Source organism: Colletes gigas, unplaced genomic scaffold, assembly GCF_013123115.1.
Source record: "Colletes gigas isolate AHSC1104 unplaced genomic scaffold, ASM1312311v1 Colletes_gigas_Sc00034, whole genome shotgun sequence".
NCBI lineage: Eukaryota > Metazoa > Arthropoda > Insecta > Hymenoptera > Colletidae > Colletes > Colletes gigas.
This window is the reverse complement of record NW_025106663.1, coordinates 4571-28128: the sequence shown is the minus strand read 5'-3', so window position 1 is coordinate 28128 and position 23558 is coordinate 4571. Positions and strand designations below refer to the sequence as shown.

Below are 23558 nucleotides of genomic sequence, written 5' to 3'. Positions count from 1 at the left end.
AGCGCCTCTCCCTTTGCGGAAACTAAAAAACCATAATTGTTAATTAGTTCATGTTACTCATTTTCAAAACAAAATGATCGAACAAGGTCATAAACATGATATTACTTTTGTTAAAGAACGCGTTCAAGCGTCGGAAGAATGTCTGTAGCACAAGTTACTGCAAAAGTTAATTAAAATAGAATATACACTATTGATGTTACCCCATTAACGAGGGGTGATTGCTAGAAGGAATTTCATTATCGCTAACCGGAAAATGCAGTCTCTGAAATGTATTTGACTGCATTTCTGACATTGCATTCTCACGCTAAGTAATAATAAGAAAAAATCTGTAGAAAAATTACAAATGTAATATTATATGCAACTATTTAAGTTATTTTTTCGTTCTTGGCTTTGTTCCAGGACGCACTTTGCTCCGTAATAACCATTCATCTCGTCGGTCCCGATTGGTAATTATGTTCGAAATAATTAACGATGTCTAAATTAAATTATAATTTCTGGCAATCCGTTAGCGCTGCGATCTTATTCTCTTGCAGATTATTGGTAACGTCGCATGTGACACGAAAATGGTAAGGGACTACGTAGCCGTACGAGCCGTGTGACACGAAAATGCGTTGGATGCTGCCTGGCTCTACATATACTGTTGTATCCAGTCTGTAGTTGCGTTTAAGATAAAGTTTCCTAAAGTTTTACCGACGAGTCTACCAGCAAAATGAAATCCAGCTCAACGAAATGCCATTTAATTTTTTGTACAATTAAGGAGTCGCTCGGAACAAGGGCCCTTTTTCCGCATATTACATTTGTAAAATCTCTAACTCTTATTTCGTCCTGTAAAATCTCCCATTAAAATTGTTCCCAAGAGTGGAAATTTTCTCTACTTTTCGTAGCAGAAATCGTAACGCGTACGGTCCCAATTACGATCGAGGATGCAGCGTGATCCGATAACAAGATGCAGGTGCGATCCAGCTCCTGGCAGATCACAGTGTATCAATTGTTGTCGCGTCGGCCGGTTGCAGATTCCAATCGACGTAAGTCGGATTTAACTGGTCGCAAATCATCGATCCCGCGGCCAAAGTTTCTGCTTCCTGGAAATGACGCGAATGCGCAGAAACTTTGACGTCAAACGGTCTCGGTTAAGGGATAGAACCTTTCGGCTACCATGGATATTGATCTTCCATGGTTTCGAGGTTTCTAGAGCAGTCGACATCGCGGCGCAGACGCTACTACTCTCAACATGGCGGTTCACAACACACGGACTGTTTCGTGTCGCGTTTCAACGTGCTCGCCTTCCCCGATGCTGAAATTTACGATGTCGAGGCAGCTGCTCGCGAAACACGAGCGTGCCGTCTAATTCCCGGACCTGGTGGCTTCGATCACGATCAACATGGCCGCCGATGATGCATGTGTCGCTGCCACGTGCTTCCTGATCGTTGCGTCGATCGTACTTGTCAATGGTGAGCTCTCGTTTCTATTCTCCTATTCTTCCGATCACAATTCGCCAACACAAATGGATCTATGCATAAATTTTCATTAGTCTTTCATGTACATAGTAAGGTAAAAATTATAATAGTTTCTAAAATTTCTGCTACTAGAAATATGCAATTACAACTGTTAATTAACTCTTGAATGCGAGTACACGAGCAGTTTCACAGCATGTATTTAATTTGAAATACGTACTCGAAATATAGAAACGAATAGAAAAATATTTTTATTAAAATTTAATATATTTCGATGCAACTCGATAAACAAGTATTCGTCGTTTGCTTTCATGCGAATATCAGGACAAATATTATCTACGGAACATCGAACAAACGCGGCTTTGGAACGAGCAAACGATTTATGGTGTTACCGATGCGACACGATGGAAGATGAAGAGAGGTGTTCCAATCTCACCGGAAATTACACTTCGTTCATACACAAGTGTACTGGTGACAAAAGGACTTGCATGGTAATAACGAATGATTTAAAAAATCGATAGATCGTTGTTGTTTGTAAGATGGATAGTATTTACTATTTACCTTGCAGGTGAAACGAGTTTCCTATACCACCAGCACGGAAAATTCAACTTCCAGCCCGCAAACATGGTACATAGAAAGGAACTGTACCAGCAAATGCGATCCTGGATGCATAATAATCGGCGAACGTACCAAATTGTACGCTTGCATCGCTTGCTGCGAGAAATCATTCTGCAATATCGGAACAGGTGCTGCCAATAACTTGATGACAAAGGGAATCGACTTGTTTCTAGCTGTAATATTACAAATTATATTAACCGTTATCATGTATCCATCGTGACACTGTAAATAAAATGATACTTCCCGTATAAATAATAATGTACAATTTACTATTCCATTTCGAACACGTTTGCCAGATGAAAAGAAAGAGCGTCTCCAGAAAAACCAGTGATCGATCCAAGTACTGAAATCAGTAAAGTTATTAACAATTTTATCCGATATTCAAACTATTCTAAATTCGCAGCCATTAGCTCGGTGTTATCCAGAATGAAAAGTTCTTCTACCCAGGAAGAAAAACAAGAACTTTCCATTGTGGATAACACCGATTACCAGGTCTCACCACGAGGAGGTTGCTGCGAATAGAGACCCGCCCTAGCCTCGCCCCAACCACCCTCCTTTGGCGAGGAATCAAAAAAGAGGAAGTCAAAAGCAATCGAAATTCGATCCTTGTTAGAAACTGACCACGAAGAGAGAGTTTTCAAACAAATTGTTTGATAAGAAGAGAAAACACCTAACAAATCATCTCGATACATTGTAGTGGATTGAATCCAGCACATGTTTTTTACAAACGAAACAGGAATGTGCAACTCTGCACCTACTATACGAACTCTGACTGATAAAGAGATGAAAAACCTATCAAAATGTCGATACATGTGACATGTTTTCTAGGAACGAAATAAGAATGTGCGACTGCACCCACATAATATGTACCTTCGTATTAATTGTGCCCACTTAAATGGACACTTGTATTACCATAGTGTCTAACCCAGACACTCAAGAACCAACCAGAAGTGTGCAACTGCACGTATGGATCTTCCATATTACAATACTAATATGTACCTTAATATTAATCGTCCCCACTTAAATTTACGCACACGCTTCAGTAGTATCTAATAAAACTAAGTCGCATAACGCTTTTTTATCTTATAATCTATATATATTTTTACTTATATTCTAACGCAATCTGTTGAAACATGAAGAAATACGAGAAAATATTTTCTTCTTGATATCTTCATCAATCCCACGATGTTTTCCTGAAACATACATTCATACACAATAAATATAACCGATATAAAACAAAGAAATACGCGAAAATATATTCTGTTTCTTGTCTTTGTTGATCCCACGATGTTTTCCTGAAACATAAAATCAGACGATAAATAATTGTATGAGATAGTTATTTCCCAAAGATCGATCAATTTTGAATCTTGAATCTTGTAGTCACTTTTATTATTAATTATTTCCAATTCGTATCGAGTCGTTCCATTTCCAATTTCCAATTCTATTCTTCCATGCTTCTATACTCTGTAAAAAGAACTTGTTCAAAGGATTAGTGGCTGAAATGAAAATGTATTAATGGGCTCGGGAAAAAATAAGTATATACTGTCGAGATAACAAAAATTGATATTAAAAAATAAAAAAACATAAATAGTACGTAATCGAAATTAAATGAAAAGTTAAAAACTCGTCTCAGTGTTAAGATAAATATCGAATCGATTAAAAATTTTATTCATTCTTTACCGTACATTTTATTTTTCGTTTTGTTTATCGAATAAAAAATTTGTCAACGCGTATATATTGGAATAATTATATTTTGCTGCATCGAAAACTAAGTTAAATTCATGAAAAAAAGCAATAACGATCACAGACGTTGTTTCTACGCGGCAATTAACTCTCAATATGAAATATCGAATTGCAATTTGCATATCCTTTTGACGCAAGCATTCTATTTTCCATCAATTAAAACAATGATCGCGAATAAACTTTGATTCATGCAAAGAATACAGAATCTTTATAAAACATTCACTATTTATAAATAACAATTGGGTTGCAAACGTTATAATATCCCGTAAAAATTACCAACTCTAAGAATGAATAATTAGTGATATAGATATATATATATATTATACATTGATGATAAAAATACATTCACATAAATTATAGATTTTAACACATTATAAAGAATAAAACAATTGGTCTATTCACAACAGTGTTTTCAAGCAGTATTTCCTTTGACAAATATACATATAAAAAAAAGATATATCTCAGATAAACGTCCACTCGTCTTAAATTCAAAAAACAACCCGTGAGTGGACCATTCTTTTTTTCGCAACGCTAATTTATAAAATAAAAAACTATACGCGAATGGTGCTTGTTATTCGGAAAATGAACCACGCAGGGTTCTTTTATTAATTAAATCGCGTGCACCCATATTCAATCATGCGCAACACTAATTTTAATAACGATGTCGAGCCATTCGAGGCTTTGTATTGTAGAATCCCATCTTGCTTCTCGATGATCCTGGTGCAATGGCCAGCGTTTTGGGCATTGAATCGCAACTCTAATTAATCAAAAACGCGACTAGTCAAGATCGCAACGCTAATTTATAATAGAAAAATTCCAAACGCGATTTCTAACAATAAAAGCAACCGCGAATGGTGATTATTCGCAACACTACCCTGAAAAGTAAACGCGAAAAATAGTAATTCGCAACGCTAAGTGCAAACCGATCAGTTAGTTCGCAACGCTATTCTTAAATAACGATAAAAGCAATCGCGTATGGAATTCGCAACGCTACCCTGAAAAGGAAACGCGAAAAATAGGAATTCGCAACTCTACGAGCAAACGCGATTATTGTATATTCGCGACTCTATCTTTAATGGAAATATATTTATGTTTCGCAACGCTAATGCAAATCGCGTTGCCCAAAAACGCTGGATCAGGTGCTGGCGTCTTCGGTTGTAGATAGAAACATACATGCACAAAATAATCTAACTACATCAAGCTACTTCAAACTACAATAGAGTGGCACATATGGGGATGAAGTTAGACGTTTTAAATATCGCAACACTACGGGACAACAACGCGATAAATCAACAATCGCAACGCTAATTTATAATAGAAAAATTCCAAACGCGACTTGTAAGAATAAAAGCAACCGCGAATGGTAATTATTCGCAACGCTACCCTGAAAAGCAAACGCGAAAAATAGTGATTCGCAACTCTAATTCGCAATCGCGTTTACTAAAAATTCGCAACGCTATTTTTAAAGCAAACGACCGGTTCCTAGGTTTGCATAAAGACAATCGCGAATCGTATTTATTCGCAACACTGATATATCAACGCGATAAATATTTGTTCGCAACTCTACGAGCAAACGCGAACATTGTATATTATTCGCAACTCTAACTTTAATCAGGGGCTGTTGGTACATGTACATAGACATGTAGGTACTGGCCACAAAATAAACTAACTACTACTAGTACTACAATTGGGGTAGAATTTGGGCATTGAAAATATCGCAACGCTAAATAAAAAATCGCACGATTGATCAAAATCGCAACGCTAATTTATAATATGAAAATTGCAAACGCGGTTGATGTCCATTATACATATGTATAAAAGAGTAAAAAAGCAACGCGAATCGTGATTGTTCGCAACACTACCCTGGAAAGGAAACGCGAAAAATGGTAATTCGCAACTCTACGAGCAATCGCGTTTATCAATAATTCGCAACGCTACTTTTAAAGCAAACGTTTGGTGCCTATGTTTGCATGAAAACAATCGCGAATGGTAATTATTCGCAACACTACCCTGAAAAGGAAACGCGAAAAACAGTGATTCGCAACTCTACAAGCAAACGCGATTATTGTATATTCGCAACTCTAAGTACCTATATCATAACCGCGAGTTATGGGGAGGGATCGCTGGCATGTATGGTGCAATCATGTACCATCAGGTACATGCATACGTGAGCCAGCAAGAAAAATAAACTAACTACAACTACAGACGAGTCAAGTGATAAAGTAGTAACAGTAATGACTTTCCATTCTCATCCGAAGATGAAGATGAAAAGCCATTCGTTGTAGCCCACTCTTGAAACAGTTTGTCAGGGCCTCTTCAGCTCATATATGTAGAGCCTTTTCTTTCTTCGGCGGTCCTGCCGATGCCTGAAACTTACTTAAGACAAGGCTCGAGATTTTGTGCAATACGTAGTCTTGCAACAATATACGAATTGTTGCAAGAGCATACGTGGTGAATCTCGAGGGGGGCGAGCGTTTCGAAAGGGACCTAATCACGACCGCGAGCGCGAGAGAGCGACTTTAAGAGTCGCGCGATTCGAGGAGTCGAAAATAAAGCCGAAACAAACAGCACAAGTGCACCGTTTGAATCAGCAACATTTCTACTCTCGAGATCGTAACTACAGGAACAGAACTGCCACGCGAAAACGCGCCTACCCGAATTACTAATGTGGACAGTCCGGCACCTGACCCTACCTACTTAGATTAAACACACACACACCAGAGAATAAGTTACCTACCTACCTAACCCTATATTTAAAAAATTGCAAAACAGTCTCTCAAACAAACACTCATTCACACGGTTCTCATTCACAATGTCCGGGCGCGACCTAAACTAGAGAGGACTCCCCGGGGTTCCTCCGACACCCGGACACAACCTCATTCATACTCTAATTGTGTACGTACCAGTTTTTGCAGTGGACTGACAAAGACTGGTGACCATTGCGTATTTATTTAATATTTTAGTATAATATGAAATCTTTTAATATAATACAAAGTCATTGATCAAGTCTGTTCTATTTATTACATTATTCTAGTATGAATTACTAGAATTATCTTATATGGAAATGAATATACAGCAAAATCAGTAATTAATTTAATAAATTGCTTAATAAAAATTGAATGTTGCAGTTAATAAAAGTATAAAGAATTGTAATGAATCAAACGACGCACTTCCACAACCTAACCACACACACACACATGTGGAAAGTACGCCGTGCACGATGCACCAGTCCAATGTCAGTCGCCATTATATTATTATAAATTGTTACAAACTAAAGTCATCGTGCCCGTTGCCTTCGCTCATGCAAATAGCACCTGGGCATGTGCATGAACTTGGGCAACGAACACGGAAAAGTATCCTGAAAATCCTCACTAGAAAATGTTAATTAAATGTAGTTAAACGGTAATTTTTATTTCATTTCTAGTAAAAAAGACTCGACTTGTTATATAAAATATATCAATAACAAAATACAATTGTAAAATATTATTATTCAAGAAAACTATTAATTGAAATTTAATTATCAGAAACAAAAGACTCGAAGATTTTATGATAATATAAAATTGAATTCATTTATTTGAAAATTGAAATAAATTTAATAAATCATTATTTAAAAAATTCAACAATCCATAATCGATTCTATCGTCAAAGTAAATTTCTAAAAAGATGAAACTAGTATACATACAATACACGTTACTTTGACTCGAAAATCGATCAGTCGCGAAATGTCTTCTTGCACATAAAATACATTAAATACGATCGATATTTAAGAATTATATTAACGTTATCAAAATTACTATATAATGTTATAGTAATTAATATTTATATTCTACTCTATCATATGATAAATATAATATTTTCAAATTCTATTCAATCTATAATTCACGTAAAGTTAATAAAAATAATCATATTTTGTAATATTTATTTATAACATTAAAAAACGCGAGTGCAAGAAGACCCTAGCCTGCACTAAAAAAATATAACAATTTGTGTTACTACTCACGGGTATTTTTCATACCCGTGGTTCACTTGACTCGTCAAAAATATCAAGTATACAACTGGTCACCCGTGTTGATTCGGATCTTTCATCCTACAACATGATTGGGGACCAGAGGAATATAAATGCATGCAACTCAATAATTCGTAGAATGTAAATGCTCGGATGACGATGTGTTGACGATGTGAAGTCATCGACGAAGTCATCGACGATGGTCCTGCTGGTTTCCACGATAAGACTGTAAGAAAAATGCGAGAAAACAATTAGAATTTATTGGGTAAAATTATAGAGATTTTTAATTAAAAAATTTCTAAGTATAAATTTATACTTACGTCGTTCGTTCGTGGTCCATCGCCGGATACCCCCCCGGGTACTGCTACTCGTTCCCAGGATCATGCTCAGAAACTGTAAGAAAACTGTAAGAAAACAATTAGAATCTATTGTTAAAACTGTAGAGATTTTTAATTAAAAATTTATAAGTATAAATTTATATTTACATTGTTTGCTCGTAAAGCATCGCCAAATAATCCTCTTCGGTGATGCACTTGACTCTAATTCCGGTAACGAGGAGTTTAAATTTCAAATTGAAAAAATAATTAATTTTATTCGAAAGTATTAAATTAGATTACCGCGACCGAAGATTGAAATCGGCGAACAAATGATTCTATTATCGCGATTCAGAAAACAGAAAGAGCCACGATGCTCTGTAAATAATTTAATACTGCGTAAGAAACACTGCTTCTATTCTCGCGTTTCCCTAACACCGTGAACGATAACGAGCTTGGGGTCACTTTGCCCCGAAAAACAAACTTGTTGCTACGCTCGATCACTGAGTCTACCGGCCGCATTGCGCGCGGCCAACAAATTTCCTGGAAAGAAAACAGCTGAAAAGAAAGGGACAGGAGACAAGAAACACAACAAGCACATCTGTACTTTGCCTATCGATTTTCTTTTTTCTTCTTACTAGAGTTCGTCAACGAAAACACTGCTTGACTTACAACTGCTGTATACATAGTTTGCCCCGTACAAGATCAATGCCACGAAGGCGAAATATTCTCAATGAGAATTTCAACGATAAAATATTATTTACCAAAATAATTATTCAACTTATAAATATATCACCAAGTTTCATTGTTAGAGTTGTAAGCATGATTATATTTACTTTATCGAATGTTAAAATATCCCGTAAGTTTTATAAATATTCCGAAATTTGCAAGAATTAAAGTTCGTTAGTTATTTATGCTCGAATAGCATATTCCAACTACGCAGTTACTACGTTTTCTTAAACTTGTATCGAAATATATATGCAAATTGCAATTACAACGATTCATAAAGAAATATAAACGATCAATTAAATAAATAACAGTCGGAAATATTTCATCGCGATCAGAATACAGCCAAATATAAACTACTTCAATTTATCGTTAATATCTACCGACGCCATTTCTCTATACTTCGATATGTATCGAAGTAGATAAAAAGTTTCTTAACGATTTTAATATTTTATCTTAATAATGACCGATTACAAAATTAAAATCATGCTTGCAACGAATAAAGTAATACACCGATAAAAATGTATAAATATTAATATGGATATTAATTTTTGTTGTAATTGTTTAAACGTTACCAATATTCCCTCCAAAATACGTTGACTCGTCTGCCATCTGTTATGGTGTACTTTACGCGCCAATGAAATTCTCCATGGCGTCGAATTTCAATCAGAGACTGCAACAGAAATAAAATACATATTAAATCATAATTAAACAATGATTGATTGTAATGAGGAAATAGCAATAGATTAGAAATACATACGTACCTAGGTACTTGGTTGGTCGCGAAACGTCTTGACGGGTTTCATCAAGTATTATTTCTGAATTTCGAATTCCAATAAGAGACTGTAACAGAAACGAAATAACGATGTATTAAAGTACTTGCACTAAAGTATGGCAAGAGATCGTAATTAAAACGCGAGTATTGATAGTGGAAAGATCAACAGGTTAGATATACGCACCTCGGTCGCGAAACGCCGGTACGTCTTGACACGTCTTTCCAAGTCAATTTTCAAAGTACGAATGATGGCCGACCGCTGTGCTCGGCAACGCTCGTGAATTAGGCGGCGGGGTGGGGGAGCTCCGATGTCTCCCGAAGCTTGCATTACGAACCCGAGCGTTGCCTCGGATAGAAACCACGGATAGACTGATTTCTAACAAAATATTTACAACTTTAATTAGGCAAGGAATCGCGAATAATTCGTACTTTTCAACTGGTATGCATTTACACGCACTAGCTGCTGCCTATCACACTAATTCAGTGAGTTTCTCAACTGACCAGCTTCTATGAGAAGAGGCCGCTAAAATCACCTCCGAATTTTCAGGTCGGTATGGTAGTCGGATTGGGCCACGAAAGTCCATAAGGTAAAAGACTTTAGCGGCCTCTTCTCATGGATGGCGGATCAGTTGAGAAACTATTCACCGAATTAGTCGATAAGCAGGCAACTGTAGTGAGTACGTAAATACATGCGAGTTGACTATGGAAATTTCTGAATCTGTTGGTAACGTTTCGAGACCCCATAAAAATACATTGGGTGAAAGATCTACTCGTATACCTAACTTAGCGAAGAAGCTCGATATTTATGATGATCTGTGCAAAGCGGATCGCAGCCAATTTGCTAATATTATTTAGTTTTTAATTAATAATTGCATTACATTATTGCTGACATTTATCAGTCAGGGAATGGATAGAATGACTGGAAAAATACACAGATTGTGTTAAACAATTTTTTTTATAAGCGTTTCGAGTCCCACGATAACAATTTTAGTTTCCGAATCGAAGAAAATGGAAGAGACGGTGAAATTCTCTAAATCGGATCTACGGAAACGGCTACGCGGTCGAAGCGCGCACCATTAAATGGAAAAAACTTGAAAAATTTGTTCCTCCAGCTTCCTTCCAGCTACCTTCTAACAAAAAACGTTGGCAATGGTTCTCGTAAATTTCTTTATTCCAACTAACAGTGATTATTAATCGACTATAAACTAACGGTATTCGCGCGTGAATATTCTTCCTTGGAAGCTTTATTTTTCAGTAAACGAGTCTTCCATAAGCGAGATTGGTTCCAGCAACAGCGAGAACTTCGCCGGACTTTGCAGCCTCGTTGGCCAAGTTCAGCTTCTCGGTGAGATGAGCGGATGCGTGTGCAGCTTTCGCTACGGCGATTTCCGGTGTATCGAGGACTCTTCCGTCGGGACCAATGGGTGCACCTGGGACGAGCACGGCGTTGCTCGCCACCAACGGAACTTGTACAGCCGGTGCGGTAACCAGCAACCTTCCCGAGGATCTAACAGCTTCGTTGGCCAAATTGATTCTCTCGTTGATTTGAGCTGCTGCGTGGGCCGCTTTTGCGGCCGCAACGTCTGCCGTGTCTCGGACCCTTCCATCGAGACCTACCGATGGAAGGGTCACCAATCCGTTGGCCACGAGCGGCACCAGTGGCCTAAAAAGACAATCATTTATGGATTAGAACAACGGGCATTCCGTCTTCCTTTTAAATCTAATAAAGGAAAAGAAATACGTCACGTATGCATCCTTTTATCAAGCTAAAATCCCTTCTACTTGCAACTCGAAATCGTAAAAGAGAAAGATTCACCTGTTCAAGTCTGCTGCAACAGATCGTGCAGCCTCGTTGGCGAGACTGACCCTCTCGTTGACCTGGGCCGCGGCGTGAACAGCTTTCGCCACGGCAACTTCCTGGGTGTCTACGACCCTTCCGTCAGGACCAAGAGGCGCGCCGGGTACCAAAACGGTCGATCTATCGACGAGCAGCGACGCTGGCTGGATAACAGCTTGAAGGGACGCTGAGGAGGACCTGGCGGCTTCGTTGGCCAAATTGATTCTCTCGTTTAGATGGGCGACAGTGTGTTCCACCTTTGCCACGGCTACCTCTGGCGTGTCCTGGACCCTGCCATCAGGACCGATAGGCGCAGCAGGGGTCAGCCTGGCGATCAACGGGGCTGAGAGAAGGCCTGGCTTGGCTAGGGCCACGGAGATCGAGGCGACAAACACCAAGCCAACTAGTCCCATGTTTGGAGAAACTCTGGAAGCGGCTGAAAACACGACTCGATGATAAATCGATGGTGAAACGATCGTCGTGGAAGCTGGTAGGAGGATCGTTCGACGCGGTCGACTATGAGGCTGATCATTTTAGATCTGCATTTATAGGCAGAACAGATCGCGTAATACGACGATCTGTCCGCCAAGTGGCAGAAAAATCGCTAGAGGATAGAAAATGCACTCTCGAACAACGGGATCGGCCGTGCGTTTCCGTTCGTCGGAGCAAGGTAAGCGTGTTGTAAAACGAGTACGGTCTGCGGGTGTCGCCGGTGGGAAAAATTCTTGCCGTGGACTCCATTTTCGTGTCTCTAACGAGGCCGGGAAGACACTCGATCCCGTTGTCATTTCTCGTCGACGCCATCGAAGGCCGACGATCGCGTAACTGATCACGACGTTGCACAGTGGGGTGAACCGCGTAAAACCTGGCGAAACCTGGTTAAAAACACTTTAATAACTCTGATCAAATGAACCGTTTAATGCAACCAACATAGATCATAGTCAAAAAGCTACATTTTTGTTTGTTTTTTTTATTTTTATAAAAACAAACGAAGACAAAGTTGTTTAAAATTCAAAAATATAAGAAAATTTTTACAAATTTTTTCTTCCAAGCCACATTACACGCTTCGATAGTAAAATTTTTCCTTAAAAAAAAAATCAAATTCCATCATCATTTTACTTGATACGTATCCTTTTCACTTGCACCATTTTTTCCGTGAAACGTGTCTCTGCGTATAAATCTCGTTGCCTGACTTACGCCATTTTCGTCCAACGATACTTTATTATAGATATCTAATAACAGAACAGTGTTTAGTACTTTACTACAGAGGAAAAGAAATTGTTCAAAGTTAATGGCGCTTAAAGAAAAGGAAAGTGGTAAAAAGGTAATAATTAATTAATTCACCAGTATCGTTTAATATAATTTTCACAAGTGACAAGTTCTTAAAATATAAAAAATACATAAAATCAATTAAATCTCATCGATCAAACTCACCCTGTGTAGTAAATATTTGGCAAAATTCAAAATAAATTTAAATACGTATACGTGTAAATTAAATAAATGTTATTTGTGTCCTTGTTTGATTCACTTGCCACACATTCAATGTTTCGTATTCCTCGATACAGTCATTGATTTTATCGGGTTTAAATCCTTTGCTTGTGCATCGTTCCAGAATATCTGATACTTTGATAGTTTTCTTCTCGCCCGTCAAATCTCTGATCAAACGGAAGATTCGATCAACTGGATTCTGATTTAAATTTTTCGACAGTGTTTCGGAGTAGTTAATAGAATGTTTAGACATCTCGATTAATCGAATTGCCTCGTCAATATCCGGTTTTTCGACGACAAGTACTAATCTCAGACGCGCCAATGCAGTCGACAAACGTAACAACGCTAGTAAATTACGCGCAGACGTAAAAGTTTTATCGTGACCATTGCGAGCCGCTCTTCTCATTTCTACGTAAGAATCTGGAAATAACGATTACGTAAACACATTACGAATAACGTTATTGGGTGGGAAACAATTCAATTCGATTCTTACCAACGATATAATTTGTTAAATCTTCAGGAATTACAGGCTGTTTCATCTTACACAGAATTATGTATCTTCTAATTAAATTCATATCTATCGCTTGCGACTGCATAGGAGGTTGTATACCATGTTGATGAACGTAAGTTATATGTTGAGCCAATCTAGAAAGATACATATATACGTATATACATATGTATACATATACATATATGTATACGTATAGGTATATAACCATATAAATACTAACTTTAAATCATTAGTACGGTTTGCTCGATCCTGAATTAACCACAACAAGTCAAACCGCGATAACAAAGCAGCAGGTAACTGAATATTTTGTTCAACTGTTCTTTTAGGATTGTATCTACCATAAGCAGGATTCGCAGCAGCTAATATCGAAACTCTTGCGTTTAAACGAGTTGTAATTCCTGCTTTAGCTATCGATATTGTCTGTTGTTCCATTACTTCGTGAATAGCCGTTCGATCTGCATCTGCCATCTTATCAAATTCATCGATACAACAGACACCTTCATCGGCTAATACCAAGGCTCCTCCTTCGAGCATCATTTGACCGGTTAAAGGATCTTTCATAATTGAGGCAGTTAAACCAACTCCGGAAGATCCCCTGCCAGTTGTGTATTGAGATCGAGGAGCCAACCTCGTTATAAATGAAAGTAGCTGCGATTTCGCTACTCCTGGATCGCCCATTAAACAAATATTTATATTACCTATAAATAACAGAAATATTTTTGAATAAAAATAACCTACGCATATTACTCTAGTCAGAAATATGTAAAAGGTAAACCTCGAATTTTAATATCGTCTTTCTGATTATCAGTTCCACCAACAAGAAGTAATAGTAAAGCTTTTTTAACATCTTCGAGCCCATAAATTTCTGGAGCTATAGAATTAGCTAATTTACTATAAAAATCGTCTTCCATTATTGAAGATAATTCTTCTTTCGACAATCCAGCATCAGTATTGTCGACAGTTTGGGAATTAGTAAGGCAAACGATTTTCTATATCGTAAAATGTTAGTATCTTTAATTAGAATCTATACTGACAACTATCAAAAATAAAACTGCTAATATTATCAACTCTTACGTGTGCGTCTACATATGTTTCGTTCAAAAGTGCTGCACCAACACGAGCACTGAAACCAGATTTTACGATAGGCAAAAAGATACCCGTGATAAGTACATGATCTCCAGGTAAACACTTTCTTGTTGTTTCACCTCTGCAGTACACTGTTAAACTTCTTGGAATATGACCCACAGGAACTTGATCGCTCTAAAATAAGTCCTATTATTATTATCAACTATTAACTACAATTGCGCAACATTTTGTCAATTAACAACGCAGATGTACCTACGTTACGATATACCTTTCATTTTTATTAACACATTTTTAACGAATCTCTACTACTACCATTTAACCGTTAACGTATAAATATTAATATAATGGTATCGGTAATCGGTTGGATAAAATTAATCGAATCATTTTAAATACGGACAAGTTCGAACGAAACTTTTCCAACGAGTGTATTTTCTGCATATCAATTGACAATCGACTGCTAACGAAAATGGTTAAATAACATATTATTCGGTAACATAATTATTCATTAGAAAACTTACATGTTCTTGTATTTTTATTTCTTGAAATTTTATAAATTTTGAGCCTCTTGTTTGCATATCTAATACACCGTCAGATTTATTTATACGACACTCATCGCTAGGACATGTTCGCAGAGGCATGTATTTCAAAGATTGTACCTAAAAATCTTAATTTTAGCAAAATTTCATTTAATACTATTCGTCGATACATTACTGTTTCCTTACCGGTTGAAATGTTTCAGCGCCGCATTGATTGCACGTATATGTAGCAACAACAAGCAAGGGCATTACGTCGCTACATCTTGTCACTATACCTCGTACTGTAATCAATTTTCCTATTTTATCTGCTTTTATATCTCTTACGGAATATTCCTTTGATGTGCCAAAGTCTTTGAAGTATACTTCGCTAAAATGTGGGTATAATTATTATAATATATCTAAACTCATATATACGGAAAGAAAATAAAAATAAATATTAAAAATACAAGCGTCTCATAAGTTCTGGAGCATATTTGTTTCTTGGATCGCGTTGGTCGTGTTTGTTACGACTTTCCATCAACGATCTGTGTTCGATATATACATCCAAAGCATCTTTTGGCGGTACAGGTCTCTCTTTAAAGTCAGGTAACATCTCTTGAATAAGCTATGTACACAGAAAAATATTTTTCTATCTATTATGACGAATAAAAATTTATTTTAATTACTTTGAGCCAATGCATAAATACTTGTACGAAAAATTATAATATAATAGACGTTTACTTACATTCAAAAGTAAATTAACATATCTTCGTGTGTTATTTACAATAGATTCTGCTAATTCGTCATCAAAATCATGAACATCGTCTAACTCTATCGTAAGATCTACTTGTTCACGATGAGCTATATCAACAAGTTGATTTCTATATTTTAACGTTTTTTCACCAGTTTTACTATCCATTTCTACAAACTCCGTCAAGAATGTTTTAAATTGTTCTAATACAACAAATAAAAATTGAATAATACATTAGGAACAGTTAAATTTTAATAGAAATATCAGTAGTTAGATAATAACCATTGTAATATTTAATAGTACTCACCTCTGGCTTTTGCATAATCTTTCGATATCTTTTGTGCCATTGCAAATTTACTCCAAAAACTTTTCTCTAGCTGATCTAAACTCTTTATGTTTCTGAATAGATTGAAACACTACTTTCAATATCAAACCAAGTTCTTACACTTTCTAACGTATTCTTCCCGCTTAATTTAAACCGGATGTTTACTATCTTCAGGTTAGGCACGTTCAATTCTAAATCGATTTTTTTGAAACGATTATCGAAATTTTAAATTTAACCTTCTATATCCGTTTCTCAGCCGTTTCTTTATTTCTGATTAACAGATAATTACCAAATGTTTTCTAATTAATTTAACCGGAAGTTAATTGGTTCGAATGTCGAATATTTGCTCAATAATGCGTATGAGTGCGGAAGAGGAGAAAATAGGAAATGTCAAACGAAGCCATGTTTCTAGATACGAATTTGCAAACGTGATAAATTTTTCTGTAGTAACTACTTTTAAAAGTATAACATATTTGCATAAAAAATCTTTTAAAGAAAGATGAAATAACTCGAAGAATAAAAGAACTAAAAGAAAAAAAATAATTGAAAAAAAAATTATTTTCACTTATGACATAACGTAGATTTTCAATGTCCTTTTTAATTCAAATCTTTTTCCTTGAAATTAATGCTTCGTATTGATCCTTTTATAGTTACTGCTATTTCATTAGCGTGTACTTACATCATATATCATATATGTGATTGGTAGTGGTCTCATTGGGAGTACTCTCAGTGCTGCCACCAAGGGCGGATCGTAACCATTAGTATACATGGTAAAAGAAAACATTAAAAACAATCATATTATTATCATATTTCACTTAATTATACTTAAATATTCCCCGTTGAAATGATATTAATTTCAGCACGATGGTGTTGACCTTCTGTGTCGGTGTCTGTAGACTAAATACTATTGTGTCTTTCACTCGATTATGTAAGGTTAGTATTATAATACCAATTCCACTAAATTGAATAAAAAACAAAAGACGTTAAAATTACGCAATACTTAAACAAAAATATTGTTATTTTTTTAACATTCCTAGCAAACGGACGGAAATCAACTTTTAAAAAATTAACTTTGATAAAGCAATAATAATACTATCGTTTCTAGACAAAAACTCCCAATGCAACTCAAGTTGCTTTCCTGACTCGATTGGCCCGACAAGAACCCAGGAAGAAACCTGCCCCATTTCCCTATTGGAGGAAATCGTATAACTCGTTCCAGAAATACTTTGATCCGATAATGTTCAGGTTTGACGATAACACACAAATAGTGGTCGTGGATGGTTTGCCTGCAGTAGGAAAATCCAAATTCTGTCAGAAAATAGCTGATGAGTTTGGTTTACTCTACATGCCACCGCCGACGCATGACCAATTTTATGTCAATGTCTATGGCTTCGACACTCGAGAACTGGATCCCCAGTTGCCGTTTCTTACCAGAAGTTTCGACATGCCACGATTTTTAGAAAATCCCCATGACAAAAGGACGGCTCATTTCCAAATGTTATATTTACTAATGAGATACGACCAATATGCAAATGCTTTGCTCCATATGTTATCAACCGGGCAGGGAGTGGTTCTGAACCGGTGTCTTTACTCAGATATAGTTTTCACAGAGGCCATGAAGAATGCTGGGTATCTTACCGACCATGTGTTGCAACATTATATGAAAGTTAGAGACATTGCAATGCAACTTGTTCAACGACCGCAATTAATAATATATTTGGACGCCCCTGCAGAAATTATTAAGGTAAGTTCCTGTCGAAAATAGTTTCATGCACTGTTTATACTTCCAACTGACGTGTTGTAGGAAAAAATAAAACAGAGAGGTTTAACGTACGAAGTTAATTCGAAAGTTTTCTCCACCGAGTATCTGAACGATCTCGAGAGATTATATAAAGAGAAATATTTAGCACCATTGGAATCTCATTCGCATTTGTTGTTTTATGATTGGTCGAAAGAAACTGATTTCACGACCATAATTGAGGATATCGAGAATATAAACTTTGAGAACCATGCAGATAAAGAAAAACTGAAAGATTGGGTGTTCAATACTGACACTGATGTTAAACGCCTAATATGTGTAAATAGTTTGGGTAGACAAAAAGCGTTCGGTGAATTATGTATGGGTTTTGTACAAGATTGTCCCAAGGAATTAATTTGGACGGGTGATGATTTAGTCCAACTGGACGAAGTGTTCGACAATGTAAGTAAATTTCTTTTTGAAAAATTAATAGATTTTTAAAATATTTAAAATTAATGCGTGTGTTGAATTTGTTTCAAGTGTGTTTCTGAAAAGTACCCTCCGGGATACAACATAGAATGTGGCGATAACAAAACGTGGACGTGGTCGCATTTCGATTTGCTTTCGGTACGTCGAACGCCGCAGGACTTCGTGAATCGGGACAAATATATGTCCTAAGATTTGTATGATATAGAATAGTGAAAGTCGAAAATAACATGGAGCATTCTCATAATGAATGGAAGTAATATTATTATGAAATAAAATAATACGAACATAGCTATGAATTTGGTCTTGGAAATCCTTTGTAATACTGGAAGATTTAAGCCACGATTCAGGTTTCCCTTTTCATTTTTAGTTGAAAGTCTAAAAATTACGATGGTGTAAATAATGGCTATTAGCAGGATAGCTCAAGCATAGGTCTGATTAATTTTGGTCTAGGATCACCAAAAAAAGTTTGAACAAAATCTGTGACTTTAATCACGTGACTCCAGCCCTATTAATGCAAAATATTCCTGTGACCCACTGTTAGATTACGGCAGAACTGCTCACTACATTCCTCTTCATTTCTGTTAAAAACCATTCATGTTTTACCTAAAGCTTTTTTCAATATAACTAGCAGTTTCGTCAACATTTTAATTTCCAGCCTTGGGCAACTAACTTTTCATACACACGCGCTCGCTTCTTACTATACAGGCGTAAAGAAACCAGGTACTGTATTATATACTACGCAGACGCAAATAGACATAAGCATGAACCAGACTGATGAATATTTTCAGTGTTCGGTGAGGAGCGGGACAAGTTTACTGGCTTGTGTGGGTGAAGTAAGAAGAAATTTTAACCTTCATTTGGCAATCCTAATTATTACGAGTCTATCGATGCTCACACTATTTAACTCTAAAAGTGAATATTCTTGTACCAAAACACTGAAATTTTGCTCTACATTTCAAATTCGAATTCTCAATTGCATTACGTCGCAAAAAATCTTTATTTGATTGAAACCCATTCGAACCATTGTTTCTATGTTGTTCGTGATTAATGAAACATAGATAACTCGCTCATTTTCTTAATTATGGCACATATTAATAAATAAACATAATAAATTAATCTATGGAAACACTATATAATATTGAATAATTCTATTATTATTTTGTTTTTAAGACATGAAACATACATGTTAAAAATATAGACCTGCTCACGAAGAGCACGGTTAGTTGGAACTTGGTTCCATATTACACGTATCCCTCAAAAACGAGAACATTAATTACGGAGAAGTTTTGCCACAACGGTTCACAAAAATTCTATAAATATTTTAGTTTATACAGAAATAGTTTACAAAATTTACCAAATAAATCATTTTCACTTCATCAGGCTTACAACCTTTTCAAGTCAGTGTAAAAATAGTAAATTCTGGTCATACGCAATAGAAAATTTGTCGAATGCTACGTAAAACTAATATATCTGATGTAATAAGAAAGAAATGGTATCGTAAATACTGAAAGTACCATTCGTTGTACGCTACAGTCACAAGTTAAAACACACATTGCTGAAACACGAATAAATATTTTGTTCTAATAAATTTAAAAATTGTATTCCCAATGTACATACATTCTTTGCACGATTAACCTTTTTTCGTGTTTCATGTCCATTGGGCGACAGAAGAATCGGAATGTGCAGCTCGAATTCCTTTCCACAGATCACTAACAGTTGCGCAAATTTACAAGTTTGACGTACTTAAGTACAATCTGTACATCGAATGCTTGTTTCTTCCAACGCGTGTAATATTAATTCCTTTGCAAGTTGCATAATGGAACCGACAGTGATATTAACTGAAAGTTGATAAAACCTTTTATGGAGTCAAACTGCAGCACGAATTGGTCTTTCGTGCGGTTTTATAGAAAGCTTTTGACTGCATGCTGAGGCCCTCTGACTTGGCGACCAGGTCATCCAATTTTTCTCCCCGTTGGAGAATAGCCGATAGTGTATTATGCTAAAAGTTAAACAAAATAAAATAAAAATGTTCTTTCCAATCATTCTTTAGATAATTACCAGAATGATATTAGTTTCATCTAGGTCATTCTTCATTTTTGTTAGAGCATCAGCCTCGTTCGGGTTCTGATACTTTGCTAAATATATATTGATTTGTGCAAAGTCTGTCGTGGCTTCATTCAGAGTCTCCCATGTCGAACTCAGATACTTTGCAGCAAATTCATCCATCACTTTTGTTATTAAAGTGTGTGCAACTCTTCTGGGATATTCGTGGTCTGATATGAGAACTGCAGCCAGGTTGTCCGCTCTTACGTACACATGACACATGTAATCTGGTAGAAGATTAGTTTTCTTCACATTTCTACACACCATTGTACTCTAAGACGATTTCTTTCATTCAAAACTAATTAAAAGTTACAACAGTTAGATGAATTCCAAAATAATTGCGAATAAACTGCTTGAAACTACCATTAAATCAATTTTAATTCAATATATTACTCTTTCTTAGGTCACTACTGGACTCGATTGACTCTAAATACAGGTGTAAAGTTTCTAAGTTTGTATTTAAATGCATCGCAATAAACTTTAACTTGGGACAATTAAATATGAGTAGAATTTATTCACTTGCAGAGATTACTAAAATTGTATTTTAAAATATTACTTTTCTTTCAATCGCACCAAACTAGATATGTTTACACGAGTGAAATTATTGCGTTACCTCCTTCTTTCACGCTCTGCCTGGAACTAATTTGAGTCCGTTCAACGATAGTTTTGCTAACGAAGCTCATGAACTCCTTAACGCTTCCCCGCTGGAAGAATGAGAACGACTCCACATCGTACGCAGACTTCAATGCAATGGCCGATGTGGGATTCTTGTACAGGACTGACAATGCATACAACTTTACCATCTTTTGGCTGTTAAGTAAACAAATTGCTCTTAATTTAATATTTGTTATTTAACGTGGAGAAAGAAATTTGAAAGAAATTCAAATATCTTTTAAATGAATTTTTCAATTATGAAAAATTAATATTATGGGGGAAATATTGGATCAAGTTAAATAAATAATGGAGAAAATATATTTATTAAACTTACCACTAGCATAAACGTTTCCTTTGTTTCGATTTGCCAAATATTTGTGAAGAATTGTTTATTTTCAACGATGATTCAACAATTATTAATGTCATTCGCAATTCGGATCTTCGATTTTATGAGACGAGGAGGCCGCCATGTTGGCAACAGCGTCTTCCAATTCGATAAACTATCGATAATACGTTTGAAACGATTGTTATTATCAAGTTGTGAACACAAAATGGCCTGCGATGCAAATATTTTATTAGTATTGTTAATATTATGCGAGTATTATTTTTGTCAAATTCCTCAAGATTTGGTTTTCAATTATTAACAACGATAATATTGAGCCTGGATTAACAAATATTGAGATTTAAATAAATTTGATAGAGTGAAATCAAAGTTTGAGGTCAGAATGGACTCCACAAAAATTAAGATCGAAGCAGAGATGCCAGAAAAGCACCGCCGGGTTCACACGCACACATGCCAGATACGCGTACACGTGAGCTCGTGGAGTTTCGGAAAGTCGACAAAGGCAAACTGACGCATGCCCTCTTTCACGATTCTCCGAAGCTGCCCGAAGTAATTTCGGATCGCCTCGTGGGAGTCGAGAGAGAAAGGCTCACATTTGCCTTCTCGCTCCCACACAACTGAAATCCGACCTCCCGTCAACGGCATACGATTTGGCTTCTCGAGCCGAGATTCTCGACTGCCCAGGCATTTTTACTTTCCGACCTATGTAGGCGCACATAAGCAAAGTACCCATAATGAAAAAAAAATTTTGTAAAATTTATTTTACGGAAATGCACGTTTTAAGACCTCCTGATTATATTTTAATTATTGAAAAAAAAGAAATTTTTTTTAATTCCCATGTATGAGCACACATATGTATATTATTAATACGATTCTTGAAAATAAATAAAGTAAAAGTTATCTCATTGAAATTTTTTCTAGAATTAGTACCTAGAAAAAAGTATTAGACAAGATTTGATTTTGATTTCGATTAAAAATCAAATTTATATTGTTTTAAATTCGCAGCCATTAGCTCGGTGTTACCCATAATGAAGAAGTTTTTCTTCAAAGGTAACACCGATTACCAGGTCTCACCACGAGGAGGTTGCTGCGAGTGGAGACCCAAAGTGAGACCGATGGAACAAAGTTCGATCAATCTTCCTTTTTACAGACTTAGAACTAACCCATGACGCAAAAAAAAAAGATGCCAAGTAATTACTTTTCTAAAACAAAGGAGGAAGCTAAATTGTGGTAGACGCGACACGACGAAACGCGACACAATACTGCACAGTGCAGTAGGAACATGAGGTGCGACACGTACCGAATAGCGGGTCAAAAGGGGCAGCTCGTTACCTCTTAGCAAGTCCAATTGAAGGGGAGGAGAATCGACGCACCAGACACGGGTTCCCCATTTCTCCAACGCGTCCTGCTGGGAGCCCGTAGGACCCAACCCGGGACGTCTTACACAGGAGAGAGATCCTGAGTCGGGGCTACCGCAGACAGGAACAGGTCCCCTCTACGGCCGATGACTCATTCCCTAGAATTGTCTCACCAGAGGACGGCAACCGACCCTTCGAACCATCTAAACGGCCGATCACTTGCTTTTTACATTAAAGCAGCGGTGACCGGAGCTGGAAACGGGGGAACGAGACTGGAAAAGAAGCTGTTAATTAATTAATTACTTGGCAATCTACGCATTAAATAAACTAATATACAATATAAACAGAAAATTAACGTCGTAGGTGGAATTAATGAGATTAAAATGGGAATTGAGAAACATAGGAAAGGAAAAAAAGAAATATTCGACGTTAATTTTACCATTCGCGCCGCGCCGCGCCGCGCCTTAAATTTAACGGCAATACGCATGAATCTTGCATCCGTCGTCCTCTATCTAAAAATTGATCTGAATAAAAACTAAAATAAAAATTAGTAGTTATAGACACAAATTAGAATTAATTATGTGAACAAATATAGGGACAAATATAAATATAGGGGCAAATACAAATATACAACCAAGAACAGGATAATTAAAAAAATAACAACCCCACGATGAAAGACAATGAGGAACAAAATAATTTGAAAAATCACAACCCAACGAAGTAA

General features: G+C 36.5%; 5 protein-coding genes across 9 annotated transcripts; 2 read left to right on the top strand and 3 right to left on the bottom strand.

Annotated features, from left to right (window-relative positions):
• Window positions 1–881: 881 nt before the first annotated feature.
• On the top strand, window positions 882–2292 carry LOC122402206. Its single transcript, XM_043404807.1, has 3 exons — window positions 882–1451; window positions 1779–1945; window positions 2023–2292. Exons 1-3 carry the CDS (start codon window positions 1382–1384, stop codon window positions 2290–2292), a joined length of 507 nt encoding a protein of 168 aa, XP_043260742.1. The 5' UTR covers window positions 882–1381.
• An 8497-nt stretch (window positions 2293–10789) lies between these two features.
• Window positions 10790–12464, bottom strand: LOC122402236. Its single transcript, XM_043404857.1, has 2 exons — window positions 11453–12464; window positions 10790–11299 (listed from the first exon to the last, which is right to left on the bottom strand). Exons 1-2 carry the CDS (start codon window positions 11884–11886, stop codon window positions 10888–10890), a joined length of 846 nt encoding a protein of 281 aa, XP_043260792.1. The 5' UTR covers window positions 11887–12464; the 3' UTR covers window positions 10790–10887.
• A 140-nt stretch (window positions 12465–12604) lies between these two features.
• On the bottom strand, window positions 12605–16334 carry LOC122402234 (DNA replication licensing factor Mcm7). Of its 2 annotated transcripts, XR_006259502.1 has the most exons (11): window positions 16132–16334; window positions 15819–16027; window positions 15541–15698; window positions 15281–15461; window positions 15077–15214; window positions 14547–14732; window positions 14248–14461; window positions 13693–14170; window positions 13455–13606; window positions 12908–13381; window positions 12605–12705 (listed from the first exon to the last, which is right to left on the bottom strand). XR_006259502.1 is itself a non-coding variant. In XM_043404853.1 (10 exons), the coding sequence occupies exons 1-10, from the start codon at window positions 16169–16171 to the stop codon at window positions 12966–12968; spliced, it is 2172 nt and encodes a 723-aa protein (XP_043260788.1). In that variant the 5' UTR covers window positions 16172–16334; the 3' UTR covers window positions 12775–12965. The 2 variants fall into 2 exon arrangements, 1 of the variants encoding a protein (XP_043260788.1); XM_043404853.1 differs by lacking the exon at window positions 12605–12705 and having other exon boundaries at window positions 12775–13381.
• Window positions 13534–18664, top strand: LOC122402235 (NADH dehydrogenase [ubiquinone] 1 alpha subcomplex subunit 10, mitochondrial). Of its 3 annotated transcripts, none has more exons than XM_043404855.1 (5): window positions 13534–13584; window positions 17010–17082; window positions 17255–17893; window positions 17954–18349; window positions 18428–18664. In XM_043404855.1, exons 2-5 carry the CDS (start codon window positions 17014–17016, stop codon window positions 18563–18565), a joined length of 1242 nt encoding a protein of 413 aa, XP_043260790.1. In that variant the 5' UTR covers window positions 13534–13584; window positions 17010–17013; the 3' UTR covers window positions 18566–18664. The 3 variants fall into 3 exon arrangements, with proteins under 3 accessions (XP_043260790.1, XP_043260791.1, XP_043260789.1); XM_043404856.1 differs by lacking the exon at window positions 13534–13584 and adding an exon at window positions 15450–15468; XM_043404854.1 differs by lacking the exon at window positions 13534–13584 and adding an exon at window positions 16814–16919.
• A 421-nt stretch (window positions 18665–19085) lies between these two features.
• On the bottom strand, window positions 19086–21956 carry LOC122402223 (synaptobrevin homolog YKT6). 2 transcript variants are annotated; one of them, XR_006259501.1, is made up of 5 exons: window positions 21468–21956; window positions 21093–21289; window positions 20435–20706; window positions 19994–20375; window positions 19086–19931 (listed from the first exon to the last, which is right to left on the bottom strand). XR_006259501.1 is itself a non-coding variant. In XM_043404835.1 (4 exons), exons 2-4 carry the CDS (start codon window positions 21280–21282, stop codon window positions 20235–20237), a joined length of 603 nt encoding a protein of 200 aa, XP_043260770.1. In that variant the 5' UTR covers window positions 21283–21289; window positions 21468–21956; the 3' UTR covers window positions 19086–20234. The 2 variants fall into 2 exon arrangements, 1 of the variants encoding a protein (XP_043260770.1); XM_043404835.1 differs by having other exon boundaries at window positions 19086–20375.
• Window positions 21957–23558: the final 1602 nt, after the last annotated feature.

Excerpts from the sequence above, each read along its gene's own strand:
- LOC122402206 (XM_043404807.1), top strand. The coding sequence starts at position 1,382 with ATGGCCGCCGATGATGCATGTGTCGCTGCCACGTGCTTCCTGATCGTT. Across the intron at positions 1,452-1,778 it reads GTCGATCGTACTTGTCAATG|GACAAATATTATCTACGGAA; the intron begins GTGAGCTCTCGT and ends TGCGAATATCAG. Across the intron at positions 1,946-2,022 it reads GTGACAAAAGGACTTGCATG|GTGAAACGAGTTTCCTATAC; the intron begins GTAATAACGAAT and ends TTTACCTTGCAG.
- LOC122402236 (XM_043404857.1), bottom strand. The coding sequence starts at position 11,886 with ATGGGACTAGTTGGCTTGGTGTTTGTCGCCTCGATCTCCGTGGCCCTA. Across the intron at positions 11,300-11,452 it reads GTTGCAGCAGACTTGAACAG|GCCACTGGTGCCGCTCGTGG; the intron begins GTGAATCTTTCT and ends TTGTCTTTTTAG.
- LOC122402234 (XM_043404853.1), bottom strand. The coding sequence starts at position 16,171 with ATGGCACAAAAGATATCGAAAGATTATGCAAAAGCCAGAG. Across the intron at positions 15,215-15,280 it reads GCGCTGAAACATTTCAACCG|GTACAATCTTTGAAATACAT; the intron begins GTAAGGAAACAG and ends TAAGATTTTTAG. Across the intron at positions 13,607-13,692 it reads AACCGTACTAATGATTTAAA|ATTGGCTCAACATATAACTT; the intron begins GTTAGTATTTAT and ends GTATCTTTCTAG.
- LOC122402235 (XM_043404855.1), top strand. The coding sequence starts at position 17,014 with ATGGTGTTGACCTTCTGTGTCGGTGTCTGTAGACTAAATACTATTGTG. Across the intron at positions 17,894-17,953 it reads CCCCTGCAGAAATTATTAAG|GAAAAAATAAAACAGAGAGG; the intron begins GTAAGTTCCTGT and ends GACGTGTTGTAG. Across the intron at positions 18,350-18,427 it reads TGGACGAAGTGTTCGACAAT|TGTGTTTCTGAAAAGTACCC; the intron begins GTAAGTAAATTT and ends ATTTGTTTCAAG.
- LOC122402223 (XM_043404835.1), bottom strand. The coding sequence starts at position 21,282 with ATGGTAAAGTTGTATGCATTGTCAGTCCTGTACAAGAATCCCACATCG. Across the intron at positions 20,707-21,092 it reads GCAGAGCGTGAAAGAAGGAG|ATTACATGTGTCATGTGTAC; the intron begins GTAACGCAATAA and ends ATCTTCTACCAG. Across the intron at positions 20,376-20,434 it reads ATGAAACTAATATCATTCTG|CATAATACACTATCGGCTAT; the intron begins GTAATTATCTAA and ends TTTAACTTTTAG.